This window comes from Pyxicephalus adspersus, chromosome Z, assembly GCF_032062135.1.
Source record: "Pyxicephalus adspersus chromosome Z, UCB_Pads_2.0, whole genome shotgun sequence".
NCBI classification, from domain to species: Eukaryota; Metazoa; Chordata; class Amphibia; order Anura; family Pyxicephalidae; genus Pyxicephalus; species Pyxicephalus adspersus.
The window spans coordinates 24,272,467-24,296,738 of record NC_092871.1 but is presented as its reverse complement, the minus strand read 5'-3'; the positions used below and the strand labels follow the sequence as shown (position 1 = coordinate 24,296,738).

Here is a 24,272-nt window from a genome sequence, read left to right as displayed (position 1 = left end):
TCCAGTATTTTCTGAAAATAGTCCTAAAGGAACTTTTTTATGTTAATGGAGTGCTTCACTGAATTACATAATAATTGGTAGTACAACCACTTGGCAAACAGCATCATCATGGACCTGGAAGTTGGCCATGAAATCAGTGGCAACGATGGTGACTTCATGGGATGCAGAGTTGACAGGTTACTGGACCTGCCATTGTTACAAGGCACTAAGAAAAATATTTAGGTGTGCGCAATGATCAGCAAGTATGCTGTGCATATTCATTGGTTATAACATAGGCTCATCTATGCCAATGAGATCAGTTCCACTTCAAATGTTTCACTTTAGGTATTTAATACCACCTAAGCTTTAATTTTCACACATCAGTATAGTAGAACATGGTTAGATTTTAGCTTTAATTGTCTGGTGGTTATAATTCCTTTAACACCGCTCCTTAAGCCCTTGCATTTACCTGTACCTGAAGCAAAATGCCCCTAATAATGCAAAACTAGTGTTTCAACTACAAATTTCAGTTCTTTCCATTAAGGATTAACATGCCCCAGTACAGGAGCCTATTGACACAACCTTTAATATTTCATTTTGAGATTATTTGTTGATCTTTTGCCTTCCTTTGTTTCTCTGTTTTCGGATCATCAACATGTAAAATAAATGACCTATTCTGGAACCAGAGACTTTATCAGTTGATTTTTGCAATGTATGCAGATTGAGGCTAGTGGGAGTGGATAGCAGGGTAGAACAGAAAGCTATGGTAATGTCCACATGTAATGCCAGACCTCTGTGATTAAAAGAAATACATTCCAATAAATGAAAGACTGTAGGAAGGGCTTGAGGTGAGCTTTAACAAATTACGTTAGCCTGAAAAAATAATACAATAAAAAAACTAAAAAACACCAACTATCTTTGTATAGCCGGAAAAAAAATTCAGGCAGGCCCTGAAATATTAATGCTCAACAAGACTGGAGAGGATACACTTTTATAAGTGAACCTGGATGATTAAAAAAATCTGGAGTGGATCTGGTCCGGATCTGAAAACATTTGCTAACAAATAGCAAATGACTTTAAGAAATCCATTCTAGGTTTGCTGGATAACCCAGGATCACTGATGAAAATTTATCCTCTCTAGCCTTGGAGAACTTTATTAAATCAAACCCATTACATCAGTTAACCCTATCTAGTTAACCCTAAACCCATAAAAGATCCATCAAGTTGGATGTACTATGTCGGTTTTCTCAGCCTGGCCATTCATTGCTGAGATTTGCAATAAAGAAACACACAGTTTACATAGTGATATGTGCACTAGATCTATATCAGTGCTTTTAAAGCTTTTAAAAAATCAGTGTTGCGATATTTCACCATTGGTGGTCCTTTTTGTTCTTTGTTGCATGATTTAATACAGAAGAAATGTGCAATAGCTAAGCTGCTGGTTTAATGAATTCTTTCCTAGTGGAGATTTAACTCTTATTTGATGATTATGATTTTGTAAAAAACTATTATATTTTATCAATTACTTTCACTTTTTGCATTTCGAGATTGATAATGTTTGTTTGTATAATTAGGCATTGGTTAATGTAACTCATAAAACTGAATAATAAAATCAAATAAAAAATCTAAAACTAGATACAATCATTAATATTACAGTAATAAAAGCTCCAATTACAGCACATAGTCACCATATAATCTACAAGTTTAATAAACAATTATATCAAAGATATCTAGGAAACACTAAAGATTTCACCAAGATTGTTAGCTTATGATTACAAAATGCAAGATGGAGGACCTTTATCCAAGATAGAGGTCCAACCTTTTTGGTCCTTTTTAACGGACTCTGGACTGTGCATGCGTGGTTAACTTCCCCCAGAGTGACGTCATAATGCACAACCAGCCCACTCCCCCATCCCAGGTCTGAGCCCACAATCCAGATGGGAGACACGGTCCATGGCTCTGGCCAGTGTGCCCCCAGCAGGGTCAGGAGAAGGACCCCGCTGGGGGGACCAGGCTAAGACCTGCGATGGGAGAATGAGCGAGTTGTGTCTCTGGACCACACCGCCCTGAGCCTACAATCTTTAATGGAGACATGCTCCGTGGCTCTGGGCGGTGCACCCCCCCAGCAGGGTCAGGAGAAGGACCGCGCTGCCCTGCGATGGGAGAGTGGACAAATTGTGTCTCAGGACCGCACCGCCCTGAGCCTACAATCTGTACGGGAGACATGGTCCGTGGCTCTGGACGGTGCACCCCCCCCCCCCCACATGGACCACTAAAATTTTTTTGTGGACTACCCGTTGGCTACCACTGTTATAGAAGACATTTCTGTCAAGCAGATTCAAGTGAACTCTGTTCTCACTATTAGAGGCTGTTCTGGTATTACCATCTCTGTACACTGTCCTACTGCTAGTTATGGAGGGCTGGAGTTATATATATTGTGTGTGCAATAATGTTTTTATATGAAAATAATTTCACCTGTAATGTGCTATGCCGGAGTCTTCAAGGACTTCTCACATTTTTGGTATTTACAAATAACTGCAGTAAATGTAGAAAGGTGTGACTTATAAAGAGCCAAAATATGCTCTGATTATATGAAAATCTTAGCCCTCAAATTTTGGACAGCTCTGCACTAGACTCCCTCTGTTTTGCCCTTTACATTCGTTTGTTGAAAATCCCTGTCTATGGTTATAGTACTGTGTATAAGTGCTTGTAACACAGAAATTCTGACTCAGATCCAGTCAATTTCGAGTTCATATTTTTTAGTAAACCATTTTAAACCTGTCAATGACTGGTATAGTACGGCTCAGCCAATCTGGCCATGGGATGATTGTCCGTTGGCTTACTATAGCTTTTAAATGATAGGTATAGCAATGTCAGACCAAACCTTGGATTGCACAAATTCTGATCCAAGTTAGAATAGCTCCAATCTGAATGGGAATCAACTCCAATCAGACCTTTCCAGCCAGCCACTTGTGCCGCAGGACCAGGCTTAGGTAAAGCATATTTACATATCATGTGCGACATTGATGAGCCAGATATATCCTAAATTTCCTTCGCATTTGGAAGCCTAAATGCAAGTAATCTTTTTGGAGCTGTTTTTATACAAATACTTTATTATTATTACTTTATTATAATACATTTTTTTTTATTTTCACTGGCTAAAGGACCTGAGGGGCACATGGACACATGGCCATGGACCATGGACAAAGAAAGGCAGAAGAGCATTGTTTTAAACAAATGCCTTTGATAACTAGACATATATTTTGATTTTAAAAACATTTTTTATACATAGGCTGGTGCGTTTTATTCTGGGGGTGCAATGTGTTTATGTAATTTTGCCTATTTAGATACAAGTGGTATGTAATAAAAATCTTTAAATAGATTACCTTTCACTTGTTATGTGAAAAAGCCTATACCAAATGGAAAGTTTTATTTTATTGTGTGAATTATGTTATGATAGGCCAATGTCATTTCAGAATAAAAAGAATTCTTGCATGCTGTGGCTGATGACATTTTTTTTTCCTAAATGCAATTGCAGCATAACACCAGAGATTATCATTCACCATCTGCTGAGAATTCTGTTCTTACATAACGAATCAACACTCTACCCTTATAATGAATGAGTTATAAAAGGCAATTAGCTAAAAAGAATTGATTTCTTTTTTCCCAGAGAAGATAAAGCAGACTTGTCAGAACAGAAAGAGATTGTACTGTCTCCAAGTGATTGAAGAAATTAAGTTTATCTCAGCAAGTCCGGGAAATTTCTTAAGTGCATCTGGTGAAGGACCAGATGGAATCACTCGGAAACTCTGTGTTTTGATTGTGGCTGGTACACATTCTATCACTCACTATATTCCCCTAGAAATATTTATTCCAAATTATGTTCAAGATCATATTAGTTGGTATTGGTATTTTGTATTGTTTTACATACTTTTTTACTTTCTAATTAATGCTTTTTAATTTCTTCTTTTACATTTGTCTCTGCATATACTAATCAAATTTCAACGAAACTTAGCTTAAAAAGTATTTCGCACTAAAAATAAATTTGTGCCACAACTCAGTACCATACCTCAAATCAGTGAGGGATAAGATACTCATCTGTGAGAGATAGGTGCACCTTATCAGTTCTTGGGTGTTAGTTATTAAAATCAGGTAGAAGGAAACCAAGAGTTTCTCATGCTAGGCAAATAAAGAGTACAGAGAAAGAAAACAATCCATTTTGATGCCCTTGTGTGGGGGGAGTCAGTTAAAACTTATTATTTTATTTATTATTTTTTGTTGCTGGGTAAGAAGCTTTTTTTTTCAATTTAATAGGTTTGGTGTTTGGTTTGGTGGATTCTTTAGCTTGAGGATTGAGCTGCATGGCAGGGATAAACTTTCAAAATTGTTGATGCAATCAATGGACTCTATGCATACTTGAAAATGATATACCCAGCAGTATTCATATCAAAGGATGCAACAGAAAAACAAAAAACAATAAAAGGTGTCTCCTAACAAATTAGGCATAAATATACTTGCCAACCCTGAATTATTGAAACATGTGTAAATAAAAAAAGAGGAGACAGCGGGGTCATACTAAGCAAGATTTAAGTGTTATTAATGAAAGCCTTCCCCAGAAATACAATATCAAATGCTCAAGATCCTAATAATATAAGTGATCTTATAATCAGGCCATCCCAAGTGGCACTATACAGTCAACAACTGATCATGAATAAGCCAACATTGGTCTGTGGTAGACAAACGTTCCAGAAAGTATCTGACACGTTTCGCCTACTATAGGCTTCCTCGGGGTATCGTAACATTTGGCAGTACACTGTAGTATACTGTAGACAATAACCATGATGAATATAATATTAATACAGAGGATACCTAAACCCATAGTGACATACAAATAATCAAAAAGCACTGTTATAGTGATATAATATTATATCACTATATCAGTGCTTTATGAATAATTCTATGTCACTATGGGTTTAGTTATTCTCTGTATTAATAATATATTCATCAAGAATATTGCTTACAGTATACTACAGTGTACTGCCAAATGTTACAATACCCCTGGGTAAGCCTATAACAGGCGTAACGTGTCGGGACATTCTGAAAAGTTTATCCACCACAGACCAATGTTGGCTTATTCATTATCAGTTGTTGACTGTATAGTGCTACCTTGGGATGGCCTGATTATAAGATCACTTATAATATTAAGGATCTTGAGCGTTTTATATTGTATTTCTGAGGAAGCCTTTCATTATTAACACTTAAATCTTGCCTAGTAAGACCCCACTGTCTTGTCGTTATTTATTTACTTATGATTCATAATAAAGTAATCAAAGATTTTTTATTCTCTTTGGAATGCAGAAACTCTTTCCCAGGCATTCCTGGGAGAAGTTGGATGTGCCCCAGTGGCAAGCACCTAAACCAAACTTCATTGTGTCCCTATCATGTTTCTTGTTTCAGTTAATGTAGGTGTGCTGCTGGAGAGGGGGACAGTCGTCAACCTAGAGAGTTGTGTAAGTTTTACTGCTTAGGGCTGATAAGCAGAAAGTTAGTGCTTTCCTGCATTGTGTTGAGGTGACCTTTATCATGTAAATATTTTAAACCAGCCTTCTCAACCTTTGTACCCCTAAGGAACCCTTAAAATGTTGATGTCTCAGGAAACACTATTAAATTAATTAAAAAATGTGCCTTCTTTGATGGGCAGTGTAAAGTATGTCACTCCTACCATGATGGTTCACATTCAATCCTTATAGAGAGGCAAAAGGTTATCATTGGGGTCATTCTTGTGGACTTGAGACATGAGCGGCATGAAACCTCAAATTATGAGGGCACCATGGGATGGGAATAGCTTGAGGAATCCCTGGTAACCTCAAGAAGAATTTTAGAGTTCCACAGAATGCTGGTTAAGAATTTCTGTTTTAAACAATCAGCATAAGTATAAAAAAAACTGACATTTCTATGTAGACTAGCCTGCTGTTTGCCATTATTAATTTATCATCATTTCTCACACACTCTTTATAAAAGTATTTGTTGTTTCAGCACAAGTCCCAGAGTTAAATCCTCTCTGAAGTTGTGGGTGCATGCAGAAGAGAAAATCGATGACTTTCTTCAATATCTATTTATCTAGTTAAACCTCGGCATATCCCTCCTCAATGCTTCTTTGCTTTTTTTTTTTCAACTCACATGCTTTTAGGCTTTCAAGTTACCTTCCATTGCCTTTTTCAGCACCAGGATAAATTGATGAATTTAAAACATTTTTTTTTACATTGGAAAAGTATGACTTTACTTGTGATTGCAGTTGAAAAGTAGATTGGTGACATAATGAATTGACAATTTAGGATGGCAGTATGAGGCGTTATTGGTAAGAGGTACATTAGTATATTTAGGACATAAACAAAGCTGACATAAAGCTTCTGCAGTCGGTGACAAAAAATAAATTACTTTTGACATATGAAACATTTAAGGAACAGCTGACATCGAAAGAGACAAAGAAAAGTGAACAAGTCAAAAAGGGGACAGATGAAAATATTTAATGAATGTGGATTTATGAAATAGGATTACATGGGAACAAAGAATTACATAAACAGAATAAATTACAGCGGATTGAAGTACAAATTAAAAGGTGCCCCTGACAGTTTCAACTGCCAGAACCTCCATCTTTTCGACTTTTTCATCTTCATTGGGCAGCCACTTTTGCACATGCAAACAGAAGTCATCATGGACACTTGTCAGCATTCTAGACACCTTGCTCAGAGTGAGCCTGGAAGTACACTGCACTGCAAATACATTTCTAGGAAAGAGAAGAAAGGTTTTAGACAGTAAAGACATGCAAGGTCCTGTTTGTGGAACAGACGAAAAGTTTATTTGTTACAAGTATAGGATGAGAAATCATCCATTGGGTAAACGTGTTCTGGTGAAACTAGGAGATATTGCCTTTCTTTGGACAAATTTCCTCTTACTTCCTGCTGGCTAGACTTTTAATGAATAATATATATTGATGTGAATTTATAGGTATACTGTTGTTTGGTATTGATAACAATATGTTGATTGCTGCTCGAAAAGTTATCACAATAGATTTTATAAGAGATGGGCAAAGTTATACTTCTTCTCTACCATGCACTGTATTACAGTTCATGTGCAATTACAGCAATAACATTCCATCAATAGATTGCCAATTGTCATTGACTAATACATTCACACAGTTTTTTAAGGATAAAGTGCGCTAGATCGGTAGTGCAATGTATTTTATTTGCTGATTTAAACTGTCATTTGCAATGTACATTTTCATGCAAACTATTTTTTATAGTGAGACAAGGTAATTAGGTGGCCAAATAGTCCTTTTTTATTTATTCCAAATGCTAGGTAACAATTCTTTAAACAATTACACATGCTAAATTTGTTCATTAATTTTCATCTATATGAAATAATATAAATAAGTCAAATGACACACATAAAAAATCAAATAAATGATCTTACAAGAAAAATAAATAAATAATCCACATTGAGGATTGAGTCTGTATCATGAGAATGAATCATTGTTCATATAAGGCATGTAGAATTGCCATAGTCTGGCATCACTTTAAACTTGATTTGGAATGCATATATTGTACCATAAGGAAGTACTGAGGTTGATAAAAATTCAGCTGTGCTAAGAAAAGCACAGAGTTTTGGCCTGCAATGAGGTATTCCATATTGGGATAACCTATATTGCTCCATTACCAATACACAATTGACGTTAAAGTGTATCTAAACCCAAGAACAAAAATGCAATATTTGGCAGCTAACAAGTCCTTAGATATGGCAGGGTATATGTTTTCTTTTTGTAAGGATTTATTTTCTTTCTTAAAGGAAAGAAAAGTGAGCAGACCGGTGATGTCCCCTCTGCAAAAAAAAAAAAAAAAAAATGACCTGCCTGTTCCAAATCTTTTCTTCAACGTACACAGCTTAATGTACAATGCTGGGTATCCTGGCTATCATAAATAATGAACCCCCATGCGCATGCATGTGCCGGACCCAGACCTGGAAGAAAAGTGGGTGAAGGTACTGATGCAGAGAATCGAAGACAGAATTGTGATGAGAGAGAATTGCAATATAAAATAATAGCGTTCAGGAAGGTAAGTTTCTTTCTTTGCACAATGGACATTGCCTGACCCTTCTGCAATAATGAACCTGCCTGCTCACAATTTTTCTAATCAAGTTTGTGTCTACCATAAGCTGTCCTCCTCTCCATACTGGATCTTTTAAGAAACCACATTGTCACCTTTGGACACAAGTTTGCCTAAAGCGCAGGTAGGGAGAACTGTATGTTTTTAGATGGCAACATTTTTGGTAGGGTCAGCAGGTTGCTTTTTGTTGTTACTTATTGAACAGATATAACAATGATGGTATATTCAACAGACCAAAATGAGACAAATAAAATAGGTAAATTGTTCGGGTTTACATACTCTTTAACCTCAACATATGTATTTTATTTACACGTACAAGCCTTTGTAAATGTATAAAGTTATTTGCACTCTTTCGTAGCATTTATATGAATTACATGATGAAAAGCCATGTATTATAAACTGTAAGCACATATGATGTTAAATAGATATATAAAACCTTCTTCAGCAACTTCAGCATCCTTATCATTTACATTTGTTGGTGCAATATAAGCTCTGTATAATGATTTCAGATATGTGTACATTTTCAAAAATATAAATAGCATTTCCATTTCTTGGATGAAAAAATAACTGTAGACAACTATAACGTTAGGCATACGTGTACAATTCCTAAAAACAAATCATTTTACCTACCAAAGCATTTGAAATCTGTATAGTGATTTTTCAACCCCTGTCCATCTCTATAGAAATATAATACCTATATAAGCAAACATTTGTGACAGAAATATTTAAAACCTGACGCTCTGGATTTACTACCACACTGACCACTTTGGCTGACTGGAATAATAGAATGCTTGCTGCTTAAACACCCTATTCTCTACATCTGTTGTTTCCAATGCCTTAAATCCTAAATCAATACTACAACACAATTCAAGAGATATCATGAATGTCTGACCTGTTTGAATTTCTTTTTAAAGTTTTTTTATAAATCTCCCTTATAAACATTGTGTACTCAAATGGCATGCAAACCATCTATATTCTATTCTAGATGACTGGTTCATATATGGGTTTAGGGTAATCATGCTACCAATTTCTAAAAGCGAAGTTTAAGTCTGGACAAAATTAAAAAACATGTGCTCTACAAATCTACAATTTATTCATGTTTCCCCTAAGACTTGTTTTTTTTTTAAAAAATGCTGTTAGTACAAAACAATACCTAATTATTTTGCCAGAAAACCAGTAAGCCTTTAACCTCTTTTCATGAGCTGGCAACAGTGCCTACGATGTACTGAAATTCCAAGCAGTGGTATTAGTTCTGCCTGAGCAGTGCAGTGAGAAAACATGAAGAAATGTGCATTCATTTTAGAGATGTACTAAGAGATCCCAAACCTTGCATCTCTAACGACTTGTTTAAGCCAAAAAAAGTATAATTTAAACTATAAAATTTATTGTCATATCATTTCCTTGATGATGTATTTTAAGTCCACGGAAATTCTTATTTTAGATACTGGTTTACTGGCTAACCTTATTAACATGGGGAACCTTTTAAAATAACTTTCAGGTTTTAAGGAATCCCTGCTATATTTACTATATTCAACTCAGTCATTAGAAAGAATACCTGCAACATTACAAGTCAGTGGGAAGAATGTGACCCTTACAGAGAGCCAAAAAGATCATTGGTGTCAGTGTTATCTGACCTGAGAGTGAAATATTGCTTGTTGTCCATGGAACCCCGGTTGAGAAGCACTGGTCTAACCTACAAGCTTTTTTCTGTTATAAATATCTATACAAACAAATCTATTCTTTCTTACTGCATTAGTAATAATGTAAATTCTTCAGTTGTGTTTTTTTGGTACTGTAATATGTTATATGTGAAGGACACCCACCATTGAAACCTAAACAAAGCACACCCAAACAACTGCCATAGGAGACTGGGAGTGCACAGCCAAAGACACCATAGTACCTACATTCCAAGATCAAAAAGAAGATCAAATATGTAAAAATAATACGACAGGCAGATACATAAATGTGAACAATCTAATTTAAGAAAGAGTGGACCTAAAGATACATATATATATATATATATTTCCAAAGTCTTAGAATTTTAGGATCATGGTGAAACATGTCTGGATCTAAATTTTCAAAAAACTATATATGAATTTTGGATGTACTGTCTTTTTTTGAATAATAATATATATTTCATTTCTTAGATAACAAAACAAAAAGGTATTGTATAAATCTATATAAATGGTCTTACAGAGCTTTTTGGTGATTATGATAACCCTATAATGTATGATTGTTACCCGATAAAGCTGTGTCAGGCAATAAAGTACTTACTTTTATTACTAGCTAGTTGTAGTTCGCACAATTCAGATGGACCTGTTTAGTACTGTTCTCGAATATAGAGAAGTTCCAGCTGACGTGACTAGCTAGCTCTACCATGACATGACTGACAAGTTATACCATGAACGTTCATGAACAGCTAAATGTAAAGTATATGTTTAGCCAAAACGTTAATTTTATCTAAAAGTTTACCCAACGGGGGAGATTTAAAGCTTTTTGAGAAGTAGTTTTTTCAAACGTTTAAACAAAACTAAGAAGATTAAACTAAGCTTCAGCCTAACCTTTAGGTTTGCACAGTCCTGTAAACAGGTTTCCTGTACTGAAAATTTTAGCTAACACTAACAACCAGTTAATTACAAGATTAGTCATTTGTTAGATGAAGGATGTCAACTCATTATATTCTTTGCATGAGTCTATCCAACAGCTAGCCAATTCTTTGTACTAAAGCTACATGCTCTCGGGAAGAGGACTGAAGAAGATGCTGTGATCCTTACAGGAAGCTATAATATAGCATCCTGATGCTCCCACTTACTAGTCATGAGCTGCCTTCATTGCATAGAGAATAACAAAATCCCAGTGACTACATCATTGGGTGTAAAGTAAGGTACATCATGAAAACAGAAAGAATTTATTTAAAGGTTCATTAGTATGTTGAAATGGAAAGAGGACATCAGAGAAGGCAAACCATCAACAGATTTAACTTTGCAAAAGAAAATTAAAAAAAAAAGGAAAATATAAAAAAATGTAAGTTAACTTGATAGTAATGCAAATATTAATGTATGTACTTTTTCACATATCATTATAATGTTTGCATGTGCAGCAATTTATTACATTTAATGGGTCATCCAATGAAATATTTAGAGCAAAAGTATCTGATCATGCATGTTATAAAAAAAGCCATCACATTCTGCCAGCCTGGTAACCAAAATAACAATTAGATTGCCTTAAATAACGGGAAATTACCTAGACATAAATAATTGGACGGAAACACTGGACCGCAGATGTCTTTTTAAAAAAATGGCCTCCAATAATTAACAAATATTTACATTATTGTCTGACATGACATACATTTCATTTACACAAATATTTGAAAGTGACCTAAGTAGTGAAAGTCCATAGGACCTTTGTTTAAACACAGCTAACCCGTTCACTTACAACATTTGAACTGTTTAAAGATAATTCAGATGTCCCTTGCTGCATTTCAATAGCTTCCTCCGTCTCATCCAAGTCCATGCTAGGTAGCTCATTGCCATTTCTATAATGATTTAAATTAAGGTCCTTGCCAGACATGGCAGTTGATGGTGGGTTATGATGACACTGGTTTTGTTGCAGCATTGTCTTTCTGCTACTGTGATACTGACAACGGATGTAGTTGGAAAAAGCTCTTCGATATGTTCGGTTGAAAAGTGTGTAGACTAGCGGGTTGATTCCTGAGGACACGTAACCAACCCAAACAAATACATTCAACAGTTCCACCATGAGGTCCTTATCACAAGCCTCTTTGCAAAGTACAGACATGATGTTTGTGATAAAGAATGGACACCACATGATGAGAAACAAGAAGAAGACTATCCCAAGGACTTTGGAGGCTCTTCGCTCATTGTTGATTGACTGCATGGTCCCCTTTCGAAACAGCGCTGCCTCTTTGTTTACTGGAGAGTTCATGTGAGAAGCAGCCTCATGGTTTTGTATCATGGAAATGTTTTCAGTGTTGTGGTCTTTCTTTAGACCACTTATGCTGTTCTTTCTCTGCTTTGGCACTTCCTCGTACATGAACACTGTAGCTTGTCTCTGAAGTACCTGAATGGTCAGACAGTATGTAAATACCATGATGATCAGTGGGATAAAGAATGCCACAAAAGATCCAAGAAGTACAAATTTTTCATCATTTAATACACAGCTCCCATTCACAAACACCCTGGAGTCATCCTGAAGACCAATCACGGGAATCGGCATTGAAATACCTGCAATAAAAATAAATCTTATTTAAACTTTAGGTTTAGACTTAATTTTAGAATACCATTCTAGACCTTTTAAATATTATGAGAATTAGGTAGCTGATACTCTGATGTTGTTTTGGGTCACTTTTATTTTAAACCAAAACTAAAGCCCAACTAGATAATATTAAGGCTTTCTTCATAAGGAAGAAGGAAGAAAGGGAAAAGAAAGAGAAGACAGAGAAAGAAAAAAGAAAGAGAAGACAACGAAAGAGAAAAGAAAGAGAAGACAGAGAAAGAAAAAAGAAAGAGAACACAGCAAAAAAGAAGACTGAGAAAGAGAAGAATAAAAAAGGAACAGAAAGAGAAGAAAAAGAGAAGAGAGAGAGGATCGAAAGAGAGCAGAAAGATAAAAGAAAGAGAAAGACAGAGAAAGAGAAAAGAAAGAGAAGACAGTGAAAAAGAAGACTAAGAAAGAGAAGAGAGAAAAGAGAAGAGAAAGAGAAGAGAAGAAAAAGAAGATCGAAAGAGAGGAGAAAGACAAAAGAAAAAGGATCGAAAAAGCAGAGAAAGAGAAAAGAAAGTGAAAGAAAAGAGAAAGTGAAAAAAAAGAGCAAGAGAAGAGAAAGAGAAAAGAAAGAGAAAATAAAGTGAAGGAAAAAAGAAAAAAAAGAGAAGAGAGGAAAAAAAAAAGAAAGAGAAAAGAAAGAAGAAAAACATAGGAGAAAGAGAAAAGAGAAAGATGATTGAAAGAGAAAAGATAGAAGAGAATGAGAAAAGAAAAAGAAAGAGAAGAGAAAAGAAAGATAAAGAAAAAGGAAAGAGAAAGAGGATCAAAATAGAAGAGAAAAAAAAGAGAAACGAAATAGGAGGGAACAAGAGAGAGAGAAGAGAAAGAAAAAAGAAAGAGAAAAAGAGGAAATAAGAGAAAGAGGAAGAGACTATAGCTAGCATATAGTAAGGTTATAAACATAGCTTAGAAGCCAGAGGGAGGAAAAAGTTCATTTAAAAAGGCCTTGTAGAAACAAAATAAATAAAAAAAATGTGATCTAAGCACCCAACATGAACAATTATGTGCCAAATGCAGGAAAATGGCTTAGGGGATAAATTGTTCCAAAATAACGTATGGGAATTGTAGACCACGACATTTGCATAAACTCTGAACGCCAATGTGAACAAGGATATTATTTTCTAAGCACTGTATAAAGCTATTGCTATGTTTATTTCCATGAAATACTGTTTTCACTTTTTTTTAATCCTTTTGATCATCATTCTGTTGATCTCTTTAGCCTCTACCAGTCACTTCCAGTCTACAAGCATTGCTAAAGCATCATCTGCCCATCATCATCTGCTTAATAATGTGTTGGCATTGTAGTGTCTGTAAAAGTGAAAGGTTTGTTACACGGTGTCAACATAAGAACACAGTTAGGTTCTTTGTGAAGTTCCTTCACAAAGAACCTTATATCAGGATCACTAGGTATTATCAAATTAAAGCCTAAGATTGAGAAAAAACTTACATATAGAACTGAAAGCCAGATAGAAATTCTAATCTGTCTCTAGTATAATCAGAACTGAACTGGCAGAAGCTGAAAAAATGTTTAACTGTTGGTGACATGTTGTTGATGTTTGTTAGCAAAGTAATTAAAAATTAACATTTCAATCCAGATTTACATAATTACATGTGATGTACAAGCTACATTTTTAGGTAGTGATATCATCTGTAAATAGGAATTCTAATTAATGCTTTGGGGTTTCTATACAAATAAACAGAATAAAGTCACCAATCATCCGATTATGTTGCATGATGATTACATGTTAATTTGCTGTCAGCACACAGAGGTGCATTCATCATTACAAAGACAACATGTATGATTATAAGATATTAAATTGCTACAAACAATTTTATTTCTTTTTGTCATCTAACACTAATTATTGCATTCATGCTTAATTTATATTGCAATAAATAACCATTTTATTCTTTGGCATTGTAATCTGTCCACTCATTTTAATTACTTCACAATATAATTACATAGAACAACAAAAGGCAGACTAATCCAGAGTGTTTTAAATTAGATGCACAAAATAGTAAAATACAGGTGGAAATGGGTTGATTTTATAGGACATGAAAATAAAGCAATAATGTAGCTTCATTCCAATCACTTTTTTGGATGGGTGATACAAAATTTCAAGAATTGAGTAATACATTTGGGGAATTTAAAAAAAAGGTCATGCAACCGATGTGCACAATAAATGTTTACACGGGATGTTTACTTATTTGTTTAATGCTGAATTTACCTTCCCATCATGTTTGGGTCCCCAGGAGGTTTTAGCCATATTATGCATAACATATTTACACATAGGCAGACATATTTACCAACTGGGCTTCTCCAGCTCTGCAATTTCTGGACTCTGCATGGTCTCTGGTGCTTCCATATTCACCTGGACTGGAGTCTGGAATTTTTACCAGTCTTCATTGGCTGGATCAGGATGGCATGACTCCCAAGCATGTACAAGAGAGGTGCTTTATTCTAGCATGGAGTCATGCCAAGACTGTTCACCGACATGAGCTGTGGTCAGATAGGTGCCAAATAAAATTTGGATTTCATTTTCAGTTTGAAAATTTTATTCTATCAAGGGAGTGATTATGAATAATTTTGGATTAAGCACTGTTTTTGATAAAAGTGTTAAATTACCCTAAATACTTCTTATAGTACTAAACTTGTAGCTTGGTTTTTGTAACCTACAAGGACCTAGCATTCTATAAGTTTATGGTTAAAGAAAAATCTTAAATGGAGGAAGAACGCAAAAAGAAGAGTTTTTGTGGCAAAAAAAAAATATTTTGTATTAATAAATACTTTTCATAATACATATCACAGATCAATGCTTTGAAACAACTGGAAACATGGGTCCAGATCATCAATTTGGCCCTGTAGGAGCACTAGGCAATAAGCTACTGACAGGAAAATACAACATAATAACAATCGTGTCCCATATAATGACAATAGTGTTGAATACATAGGTAGGTTACCCGACGCGTTTCGCCTGATTTAGGCTTCTTCTGGGGTGACGTTACATTTTAGCGAGGTTGAGCATGATTACATGGCAGTATATATTCCTTCAAGTCAAAAATGTGGGGAGAACACTTCCCTTAGGCATGAAGGGGCTTCAGATGAGCACCCAAAAAAGGGACTTGTATTTGTGTTATCTTGATATCTTGACATTTTCTTCGACGTGTTTCGTGACTTTGGTCACTTCCTCAGGAGGAACATAAAGTCTGTTAGTTCACCTTGGACCTCCTCCCAGCTCACCAGCCAAGACAGCCTTGAGGAAGTGCTTAGATTATTGTCTAGTGCCCCTACAGGGTCAGAATGATAATGTTATGGACCTGTGTTTCCAGTTGTTTCAAAGCAGTAATATGTATTATGAAAAGTAATCATTAAGACAAAATATATATTTTTTTTGACAAAAAAGCCCTTCTTTTTGTGTTTTCTCGTCCATTTGACTATTTCCAAGGTTGGCAAATAGGCTCATTTATAGGGCCTGTATATATATCCATTTCCACCAGATAAATACGCAAACACTTTAGCTAAAGAAAAATCCTATTTTAAAGGATTCTCCCCTACTCAATTTTTTCTTATACTCAACTGTGCACTATGTTGGCATATCTACACTTTGTGGTTAACATGCTGACCCTCAAGCATCAGTACATTAAGGTCAGTGACCTGAAACTTGTTTGATTAGATTTTCCTTATCTGTAAACACTGGTTCAGTTATACATAAAATACTTAACAAAGATTGTTCCTAGAGACAGACAAGCAACATTTTAAGTAAAGAGTCAGCATAGGCAGCTCTGGTATTTTTCTCATGACGGGTTAGCTCAATGCTGAGTATATTTACACAATCTAAATGAACAGAACAAATAAAACACTTTAGACAAATCTTTAAGTTGGACACAACTAGTTTGTAGTGTTCCAGTTCAATGTGAGATTGATCATATTTAGGTAAGGCTGTTACAATTTGCTATGAACATTTACACAGGAGACAGGACCATACCAAAATTTTACTTTGTTTCTGGAACATAAATTTACTGGTAACAATATGTAATGCTTTATGTTCCTGCTGTCTGTATTTATTAGAATATAATGATACAGTATGAATCTATTAATATCTTTTTAAAGTAGGAGCAAAGAAAATTAAATTGATGCTCCACTGTTAGGAATTTGTAAAGAAATTTAATTCATGCTCAGTTGATTACTTTATTAGCTTAAAATTGCAGCTAAAGGCTACACCTATGTGCATAAAGTATATATAGTTCTTAACAATTTTGATTGCTGTTCTTTAATCCATAAAATATTTTTCTAGAGCATCAATAATGAATTAAAAGTAATTTATTTTAGTAATGTAATTATCACAAAAGCAGATTCCAGCAACTTTGTTAAATTGGCTTTGCCTACCAGAAAGGGTATTTATAGTTCCTTTTAAATATTGATGAATTATTACATTGCTTGTATCTCTTTTGGTCTCAAATAGTTCCTCCAAATAGTTCATGCTGGAATTTTGAATCTATGACATGCAACATTTAAAGAGTTCTTATTTCTTGTGTATCTTCTTCTTACATATCTTACATAGATAAAAACATAATAATCATATAAAACAGAATGACTTCCCTTTTAGTAATGGTATTTGGTTGAAGTATGGTTTTTGAGATGTTGCATGTATTATGTATTAGGTACTTCCAGCCACTTCAAATGCTCTCAAATTCCTAGTGTTTGAAAATGAGTCTTTGGGAAAAAACAAATAGTAAAGGGCAAATCATAAATCTGGACCTTTGGACTATTGGGTGTTGTTGAGGACCAAATAATCATGTCATTAGTCCAAATGTGAAAATTAGGATAAAAAAGAAAGTCCTTAAAATCATTTTAGGAAATTAAGAGATACGTCCAGGAGCTGCAAGACAGTAAAAATACAGCCAGTAATATGTGCTTCAACAAAGAGGCACTGTGAGTTTAAAAAGTTATACAGGGGATTGAAATAAATGTTGTTGAAAAATGGGCTTGTTTTTTTAAAGACTTTGACTTGTCCTCACAATACCTTGATATAGGTAAACCACATTTTAATGGCGTAGGTGCCGATTGTCTAGGAGGAAAAATACTTTGTTGGTTGGAAGGCATTATAAACCAGCATCTGGGGGTAAGGAAGTTGGGACGGAAGTATAGAAAAAGAAAAGGTAGCCAAGTAGAAAAGGTAGAGTAGAATAATCATGATGAGCAAGTCCTGATATAGTAAAGAGGGAGGGTGTGATATACTGAGAAAGGAATAAAACCCTCTGTTTTGTAAGAAGGAGGAGCTACTCCATTATGCTTTCGACCGGTAATGAAATATCGTGCATGGAAGACCTTACAAGTAGAATTCATGGCACTGGAAAACAATTAAGAAACTTGATGCAGTTCATACATTGTGCTGCATATTAATGCCACTTGAATCCTGGCTAAAAAGAAGCCTTTTTTGTGCTGAGTATCCCCCCCTGGGTTTGAATTCATGCTATTCTTGGGTACCCAGATATAATCGTCCTACCCCCCTTTATTGATTCTGATGTAATAACTTGCTGTTAGTCTAGTTTTCGTTCATGTAAGACATTTGATCACTTGATTGTGTTGTCTTCTGCTCTGTGTCCATTTGTTTTTTGACTACCGTAATTTATTGAACCTTCTAATTGTGCTATATGGTGTTTTCATATGTTTATTTCTTTTTTTTTTCAGATCAATCCTCTTTTTTGATTATCTTTCCCCCACCTTTCTTTTCCTAACTATTGTATTATGTTTTTTTATGTCTTACTTTTCATATAAGTTAATAAAAAATGTTTAAAAAAATGTATGTATTGGTTATAGGAAAATCATATGGTAGTAAAAAGTGCAACTGCATTTTGAATCTTCAATGCTGGTGTTTGACAAAGAATTACAATATTGTGAGTACTAGGCAAACTTGCTTGAAAACCATCACTGGACAATTGGAAAGCTTTGGTGCATTGTCACGAGTGGGGTCATTTGTTTAAAAAAAATCTTGTTTGAGACCTTCTTTGAAAAAAAATATGAAAATATTGAAATATCTGTCAAGACCATGTCCGAATATGTATAGGTAATTATCTGGTGGAGAATCAATTACAGCCATTAAAATACATAGGCTTGGAAGATTCTCCACTAGGTAATATTTCAGATAATGTCAAATTCATTCCTTTATAAATAATTCCTTTGTGATCTGTATGTAAATGTTTTCACAACTTTCAACTTTCCAAGATTTATACATTGAATTCAAGAGGAATGACCTATATGAGGGTTTTGTCTTTGGGGGATTGTTATTTTAATAGATTGACTACACTTAAAGTTCAGGAGTTAATGCAATAGAATATTGCATTCTAGAATATTGAAGAAAAGTATGTAAAACTAGGACCTCCGTTGTTACCCAATTAGCTTTCAATTTCAGCTTCGACTTTGTAGCATTATTTCAACCAGATTTTAGAATTTTTTTTTTTATTCTCATATTACCTAGTGGAGAATCTTCCAAGTCTATGTATTTTAATGGCTGTATGTTTGTATCGCTATTTCTCCACATTTGTTAGCTACATATACAGATTGTGAATCACCTTTTCATACTACATTTCAAAGGTATTCTTATGGATTCATATCTGGTGACTGGCATATAATCTGTGTGGCTCACCAGAGATAAAAAATTCATCTAAAACTGTCCAGTTTGGTGATCCTGTGCCCTTTACAAATATTGACCTAATTACACTGTTGTATATTATGTCCAAATATAAGTCACACCTTGATTGTCATATATTACAGAAGCGTGGATAGATGTTTCCTGAATAAGTACTCACTGATTGTTGATAGTCATTGATTGTCCTATATTACATTATATAAACATATATGTAAATTTGGTAAATATCCTTATCAGGACTATTTTATGATTTAGTTTGTATCACATGTTGCTATCCCTCTGAGGAAGCCTTGTATGGGGAAACGCGTCAGACTTTAAGATGACTGCTGTTCCAGATTGGACATTTTTTAAACAGCAGTTCCCTTATGGTGCAGAAGAACTACTTTTTTTTACTGTCAAATTGGTGAAAAACTTAAATCTAGCTATTTTATGTTATGTTGATGAAATATTTTGTTTATGTGAACTTTGCAAAAAAACAGTATGCCAAAAAAGCCCTTCTTTATCTCTTTAATACTTATGATCTTTACCACTGTGCCCACTAAAATACTAACTTTTAGTTTCTGGTGTCTACAGTTGGAAACTTATGTCTTCAGCCTTATGCTGAGCATACTTGATGTTACCTATACAACATTTTTCCTAATTTGAAAGATTCATTAATTGAAGGTTTTGCAATGTATGTCTAGCTTTACCATTCAACTTGTTATTCATTCTACGATATTTTTTTGCTATCACCAGTCGCCAAGAGTTATCATAGCCTTTCTGTTTGGCAAACCAGCTTAGCAATTCTCCTCTAACCTTCTATTCTCAATTCTAAAGTACAAGAGACTGCTGTACATGTATATCCTGGAAGGGCAGCAGTTACAAAATTACTCAGACCAGTCCTTTGAGCAGCAATATTCATGTATATATAACGGTCCCTCCATTTGGATTATTGATGTGAACATTAACTGAAGTTCCTAACTGTACCTGCATGACATTATGTGTCAAACTGCTGATACATGATAGGCTGAATATTGAACTGAATGAATAAGCAGGTGAACAGGTGTTCATAATAAAATATGCAGTATGTGTACATGATATGATACTGGCAAAAATTGGCAAATCTTTTAATGGTTTACAAAATCTTTAGTAACATTTGAAAAAGTATTACATCTATTCCAAAGTCTGTTACTATTTATGCAGTTTTCTCTAAATTACTATGATGTAGAGCAGCTGCAAGCCTGTATCAAACAATGCAAAATGCTTGTATTTGATTCCCACTATTACATGGAATTCATTGTGACACATAAATAATGTACAATCTATAGACCACAACAAGGACATGTATGTTACAACCTATTTGAAAATCTTTCAGAATGAAAAATGAATTCATACCCTTCAGTCTAGGACATAATGAATAGCAGTGGAAATGTGATTGTATTGTGACCTTGTGGTTTATATGACAATATTACACATTTACAGAGAGGAAATCTTCGATGAAATCTAGACAGGCAGGTGCAGCACATATTTTAGTATCCAGGGAAAATACAAAATAGTTTACAAATGATTGCTGCTAAATTTTATATCTACACTATTCATTTGCTTTTAGGTAAACAGATGAGTGAATGTGCTTTTTCTTTTTTTTAATTTAGGCACAAATTGTATTTAATATACACTGCTCAACAATTAAGGTAACAGTAAAATCTCATATCAGATCTCAGTGACCAAAATATTTCAGGTGAAAATCTTTATTGATAAATATGTAATTCAAATAAAATTTTATGTTATAATGGTCAATGGAAACCAAACTCATGAACCTACCAAGTGCTGGATTCAAAAATCAAACTGAAAATTGAAATTGCAGAATGGTCAAACTTTCATGAATTTGATCAAAACATGCCTGTATGCATGATAATGTCTGTGCATGCTTCTGACGAGATGGATAATGTTGGATGGTGTCCATCACCTTCCAGACCTGGATCAGGGCATATTTAAACTCCTGGTTTGGTTTACCAATACATAATGTCCCAGAGGGTCTCTATTAGATTCAGGTATTTGGAACCAGTCAGTAAAATCAACACATTTGTGAACCAGAAACACTACGCACTTTGGCCACACATGGTCAAGCACTGTCCTGTGCCAGGAGGACCTCATGCACCACTGGGTCAATGTAAGTTCTGAGAATAGTATTTCGTCCTGCTACCTAACAGCAGTCAGGGTATTATTAGGCTCACACATGGGGTCTATGTGGCTTTCCGTGCATATGCACCCCTTCCCCAGACGGTCACTGAACCAATGCCAAACCTGTCAAGCTGAATGTTCTTGACTTTTTGAATTATATCAGTACAAATTTTACAATAATATTATTTAATTTTCATTCATGTTAAGTAAGTTTTACACTGTTTTGTCTCTAAGCAACTGAATTATCAGTTGTGTAGTTTCAACTGCGCAACACAGCCACATGGCAAAATCGTGCTGGCCAAAGCCATGCATGTGTTTTGCATTCTGATTCATTTACTTGGATCCCATTTAATAAAGTGGACAACCTTCTCTTCAAAAGGCCCATAGTAATTAGTGGAGGCCATCTATCCGCAGCCCGAGGATGGGATCCGATGGACAGGACACCAGGGGACGCCGATGGGACCAGGTGTTTTTTTTATGTTTTGTAGCTAGCACGAGTGTGGCTTGGGGTTACCGCTTTCAGCATGTTTTTTTTACCCCTAGCCACACTCGAGATTACCGATATACAAATACCGATATTACCGAATACAAGGTTTTTCTTTTAAATAATGAGACTGATATAAATAAATAAAAGTGAGTGATTACATGACAATTCTAGTGCTTGTCCCCTAAATATATTGACCATTCGCAATCAAGCACAGATTCAGTTTTGTTTTCCAATGGTCAAAGGTGTGGAGCAGATTAGTTTCTGTCAGCTGTTTTAAGATATCTGATGTTTTTCTTTTTTTTTTACTGCATCCATTGACTCAAAGGGACTGATTTATGAAAGCTCTCCAAGGCTGAATAGAATACACTTTCACCAGTGAAGCTGGGTGATCCACCCTGGAATTAATTTCTTCAAAGTCATTTGCTATTCGCTAACAAATGTTTTGAATCCTGGACCATCCATTTCAGGTTTGCTGGACCACCCACCTTCACTGATGAAAGTGTATCCTCTCCAGCCTTGGGGAGCTTTTATAAATCATGCCCAAAGTGTGTTCCTTTAAGCACCAATTTCAATTTGGAAAAAAATTACAAGGTGTACAAGGTAGTGGTCACATAACGTGCTGTGTGAGAAGGGGCATTTTCCTGATTAAGAATGAAACCATTTTCCCACATTTCTGCCTGTCTTTTCTGACTCTCAGCTTTGTCAAAACTTTCTTATGATAATGTTGGTTCACTGTTTTGTCTTCTGGAACCCATTCTGCCAAAATTATGCCCTTCAAAAAAAAAAAAAAAACAAATAACGATAGCTATGGCTTTAAATTTGGACTTGTTTTGACACACTTTTTGTGTTAGTGATTCTTGATGATGAAGGTGTTTTCTGGTGCATTGACTGTCGTTTTGTTTCAGGATCATACTGGAAGATCCAAGTTTCCAAGTCAAGTGATGACTTTTTGAACAAGGCTCGGGTCCACCTCAGGTTACTGCAGAATTTCAGCACAAATTTCCTTGGCCATCTTTTTTCTCTGGTGAGAAATTGAGTCTCACTCAACTTTTAAACTTTTCATGATTTCAACACTTGAGGGGAAACACAACTGCAGTAAACAGTGACCGATAACAAACTAAATGGTACAAAGAGCTTGTGTTTGCTGTACATATTTGGACAAGTTTACACATTAATGGCAAGTGCTCATAATCAGACTTCACTGCTTTGTTTAAGAGATAGAAATACAGTCTCAATATTTCATAGACAGACCTAATATATGATTTTCCCCAGTTTCCCTGTTGACAATTTGGCTCTCTGACATGAATAGGTCCAACTAAAGTTCCCTAATAGGTAATTTTTCCTAGCTGCTATTAGGACACCTTTACCAAAGCCCAATAATCTATAAATGGTGTTTTCAACAGTTAAAACATTTTTTTGAATCTCCAACCAATTCCAATAAATCAATTAAAATAATAATGGCAACAATACCTATATTATTAGAAACTGAAATATAATATTATATGAAACATTTAAGTGGACATAAAAATAAACATTAAAACATATCATACATTATACTAATAAAAACTCCTTATAACTTTAGAACATGAAAAAGTGTTTTTCACGCCTATGTGACACAGTCAAGTAGCTTGCGATCAACACAATCCAACATTTCTTGTGAGTATACCTGAGGAATAATTTACTGAGAAACGCATGGCTTTAAGCTTTTATATGTGACGCACCACCATGCTTGCATTGCATTAAATGTAACTGTGGGTGTTACATTATAATTCCTTCTCTAACAATTATAGTCGAAAGGGTATAAACTCAGGTTCCATTGGTATATTTGTGTCCACTGTGGAGGACAAATTTAAAACTTTGTTATTCAACACAAAGGTTTTTTTGGTTCTGAAGAAGGACAGTGATGAAAAGAAGGTGGAAATTTAAGACAGAAAAACCTCCAGGGGAACTTAAAGACCCCTATCACTCTTGCAAACCATATCGCTGTCACTTTTACTGGACACACAGAATTATCTTTATTAAAGAATCACTCTTGATAGCTACAACCTTAGTTAATAAAAACACCTCCAGATAGAACATAACAAAGATGTCAATGCTTACCCATTGATATAGTCCACACAGCAGCAATCTTCATCATAGCTTTAGTGCGAGAATTGAAGCGGCTGTGCTCTATGGGATTACGTATTGCTACATACCGATCAAGAGAAATAGCACAGAGATGCATGATAGATGCAGTAGAAAATAATACATCCAATGAGATCCACACAGGACACAGTTTCTGGGGCAAAGGCCAGGCATAATCTGCACAAAGAAAATAAATGGGACAGAAAATTGTATCAAAAGTCTTAAAAAGGTCTTACAAGAAATAATCAAACAAACTTTAGGCTCAATTCAGAAAGAGAACACACCAGGATTCCAACCAGATTTAAAGTCACACAGCTAAAATACGACTCTCTATTCTTGTGTTTAAACTTTTAAATTGAGAATATTATATGGCTGCTTTCTTTAGTAATCAATACTTAAAATAGACAACTGTGCCTTGTTTCTTTC

General features: G+C 35.0%; 1 protein-coding gene across 1 annotated transcript in view; it reads right to left on the bottom strand.

Moving 5' to 3' along the window:
* Nucleotides 1-6,242: 6,242 nt before the first annotated feature.
* HTR2C (5-hydroxytryptamine receptor 2C) overlaps nt 6,243-24,272 on the bottom strand; it is a 305,993-nt gene continuing 287,963 nt past the window's right edge. The window contains exons 4-5 of the mRNA XM_072430653.1: nt 23,823-24,023; nt 6,243-12,385 (exon numbers count right to left, since the gene is read on the bottom strand). Of these exons, the coding sequence (XP_072286754.1) occupies nt 11,550-12,385; nt 23,823-24,023 (1,037 nt within the window). The 3' untranslated portion in view covers nt 6,243-11,549. The remainder of the gene's footprint in view (nt 12,386-23,822; nt 24,024-24,272) is intronic.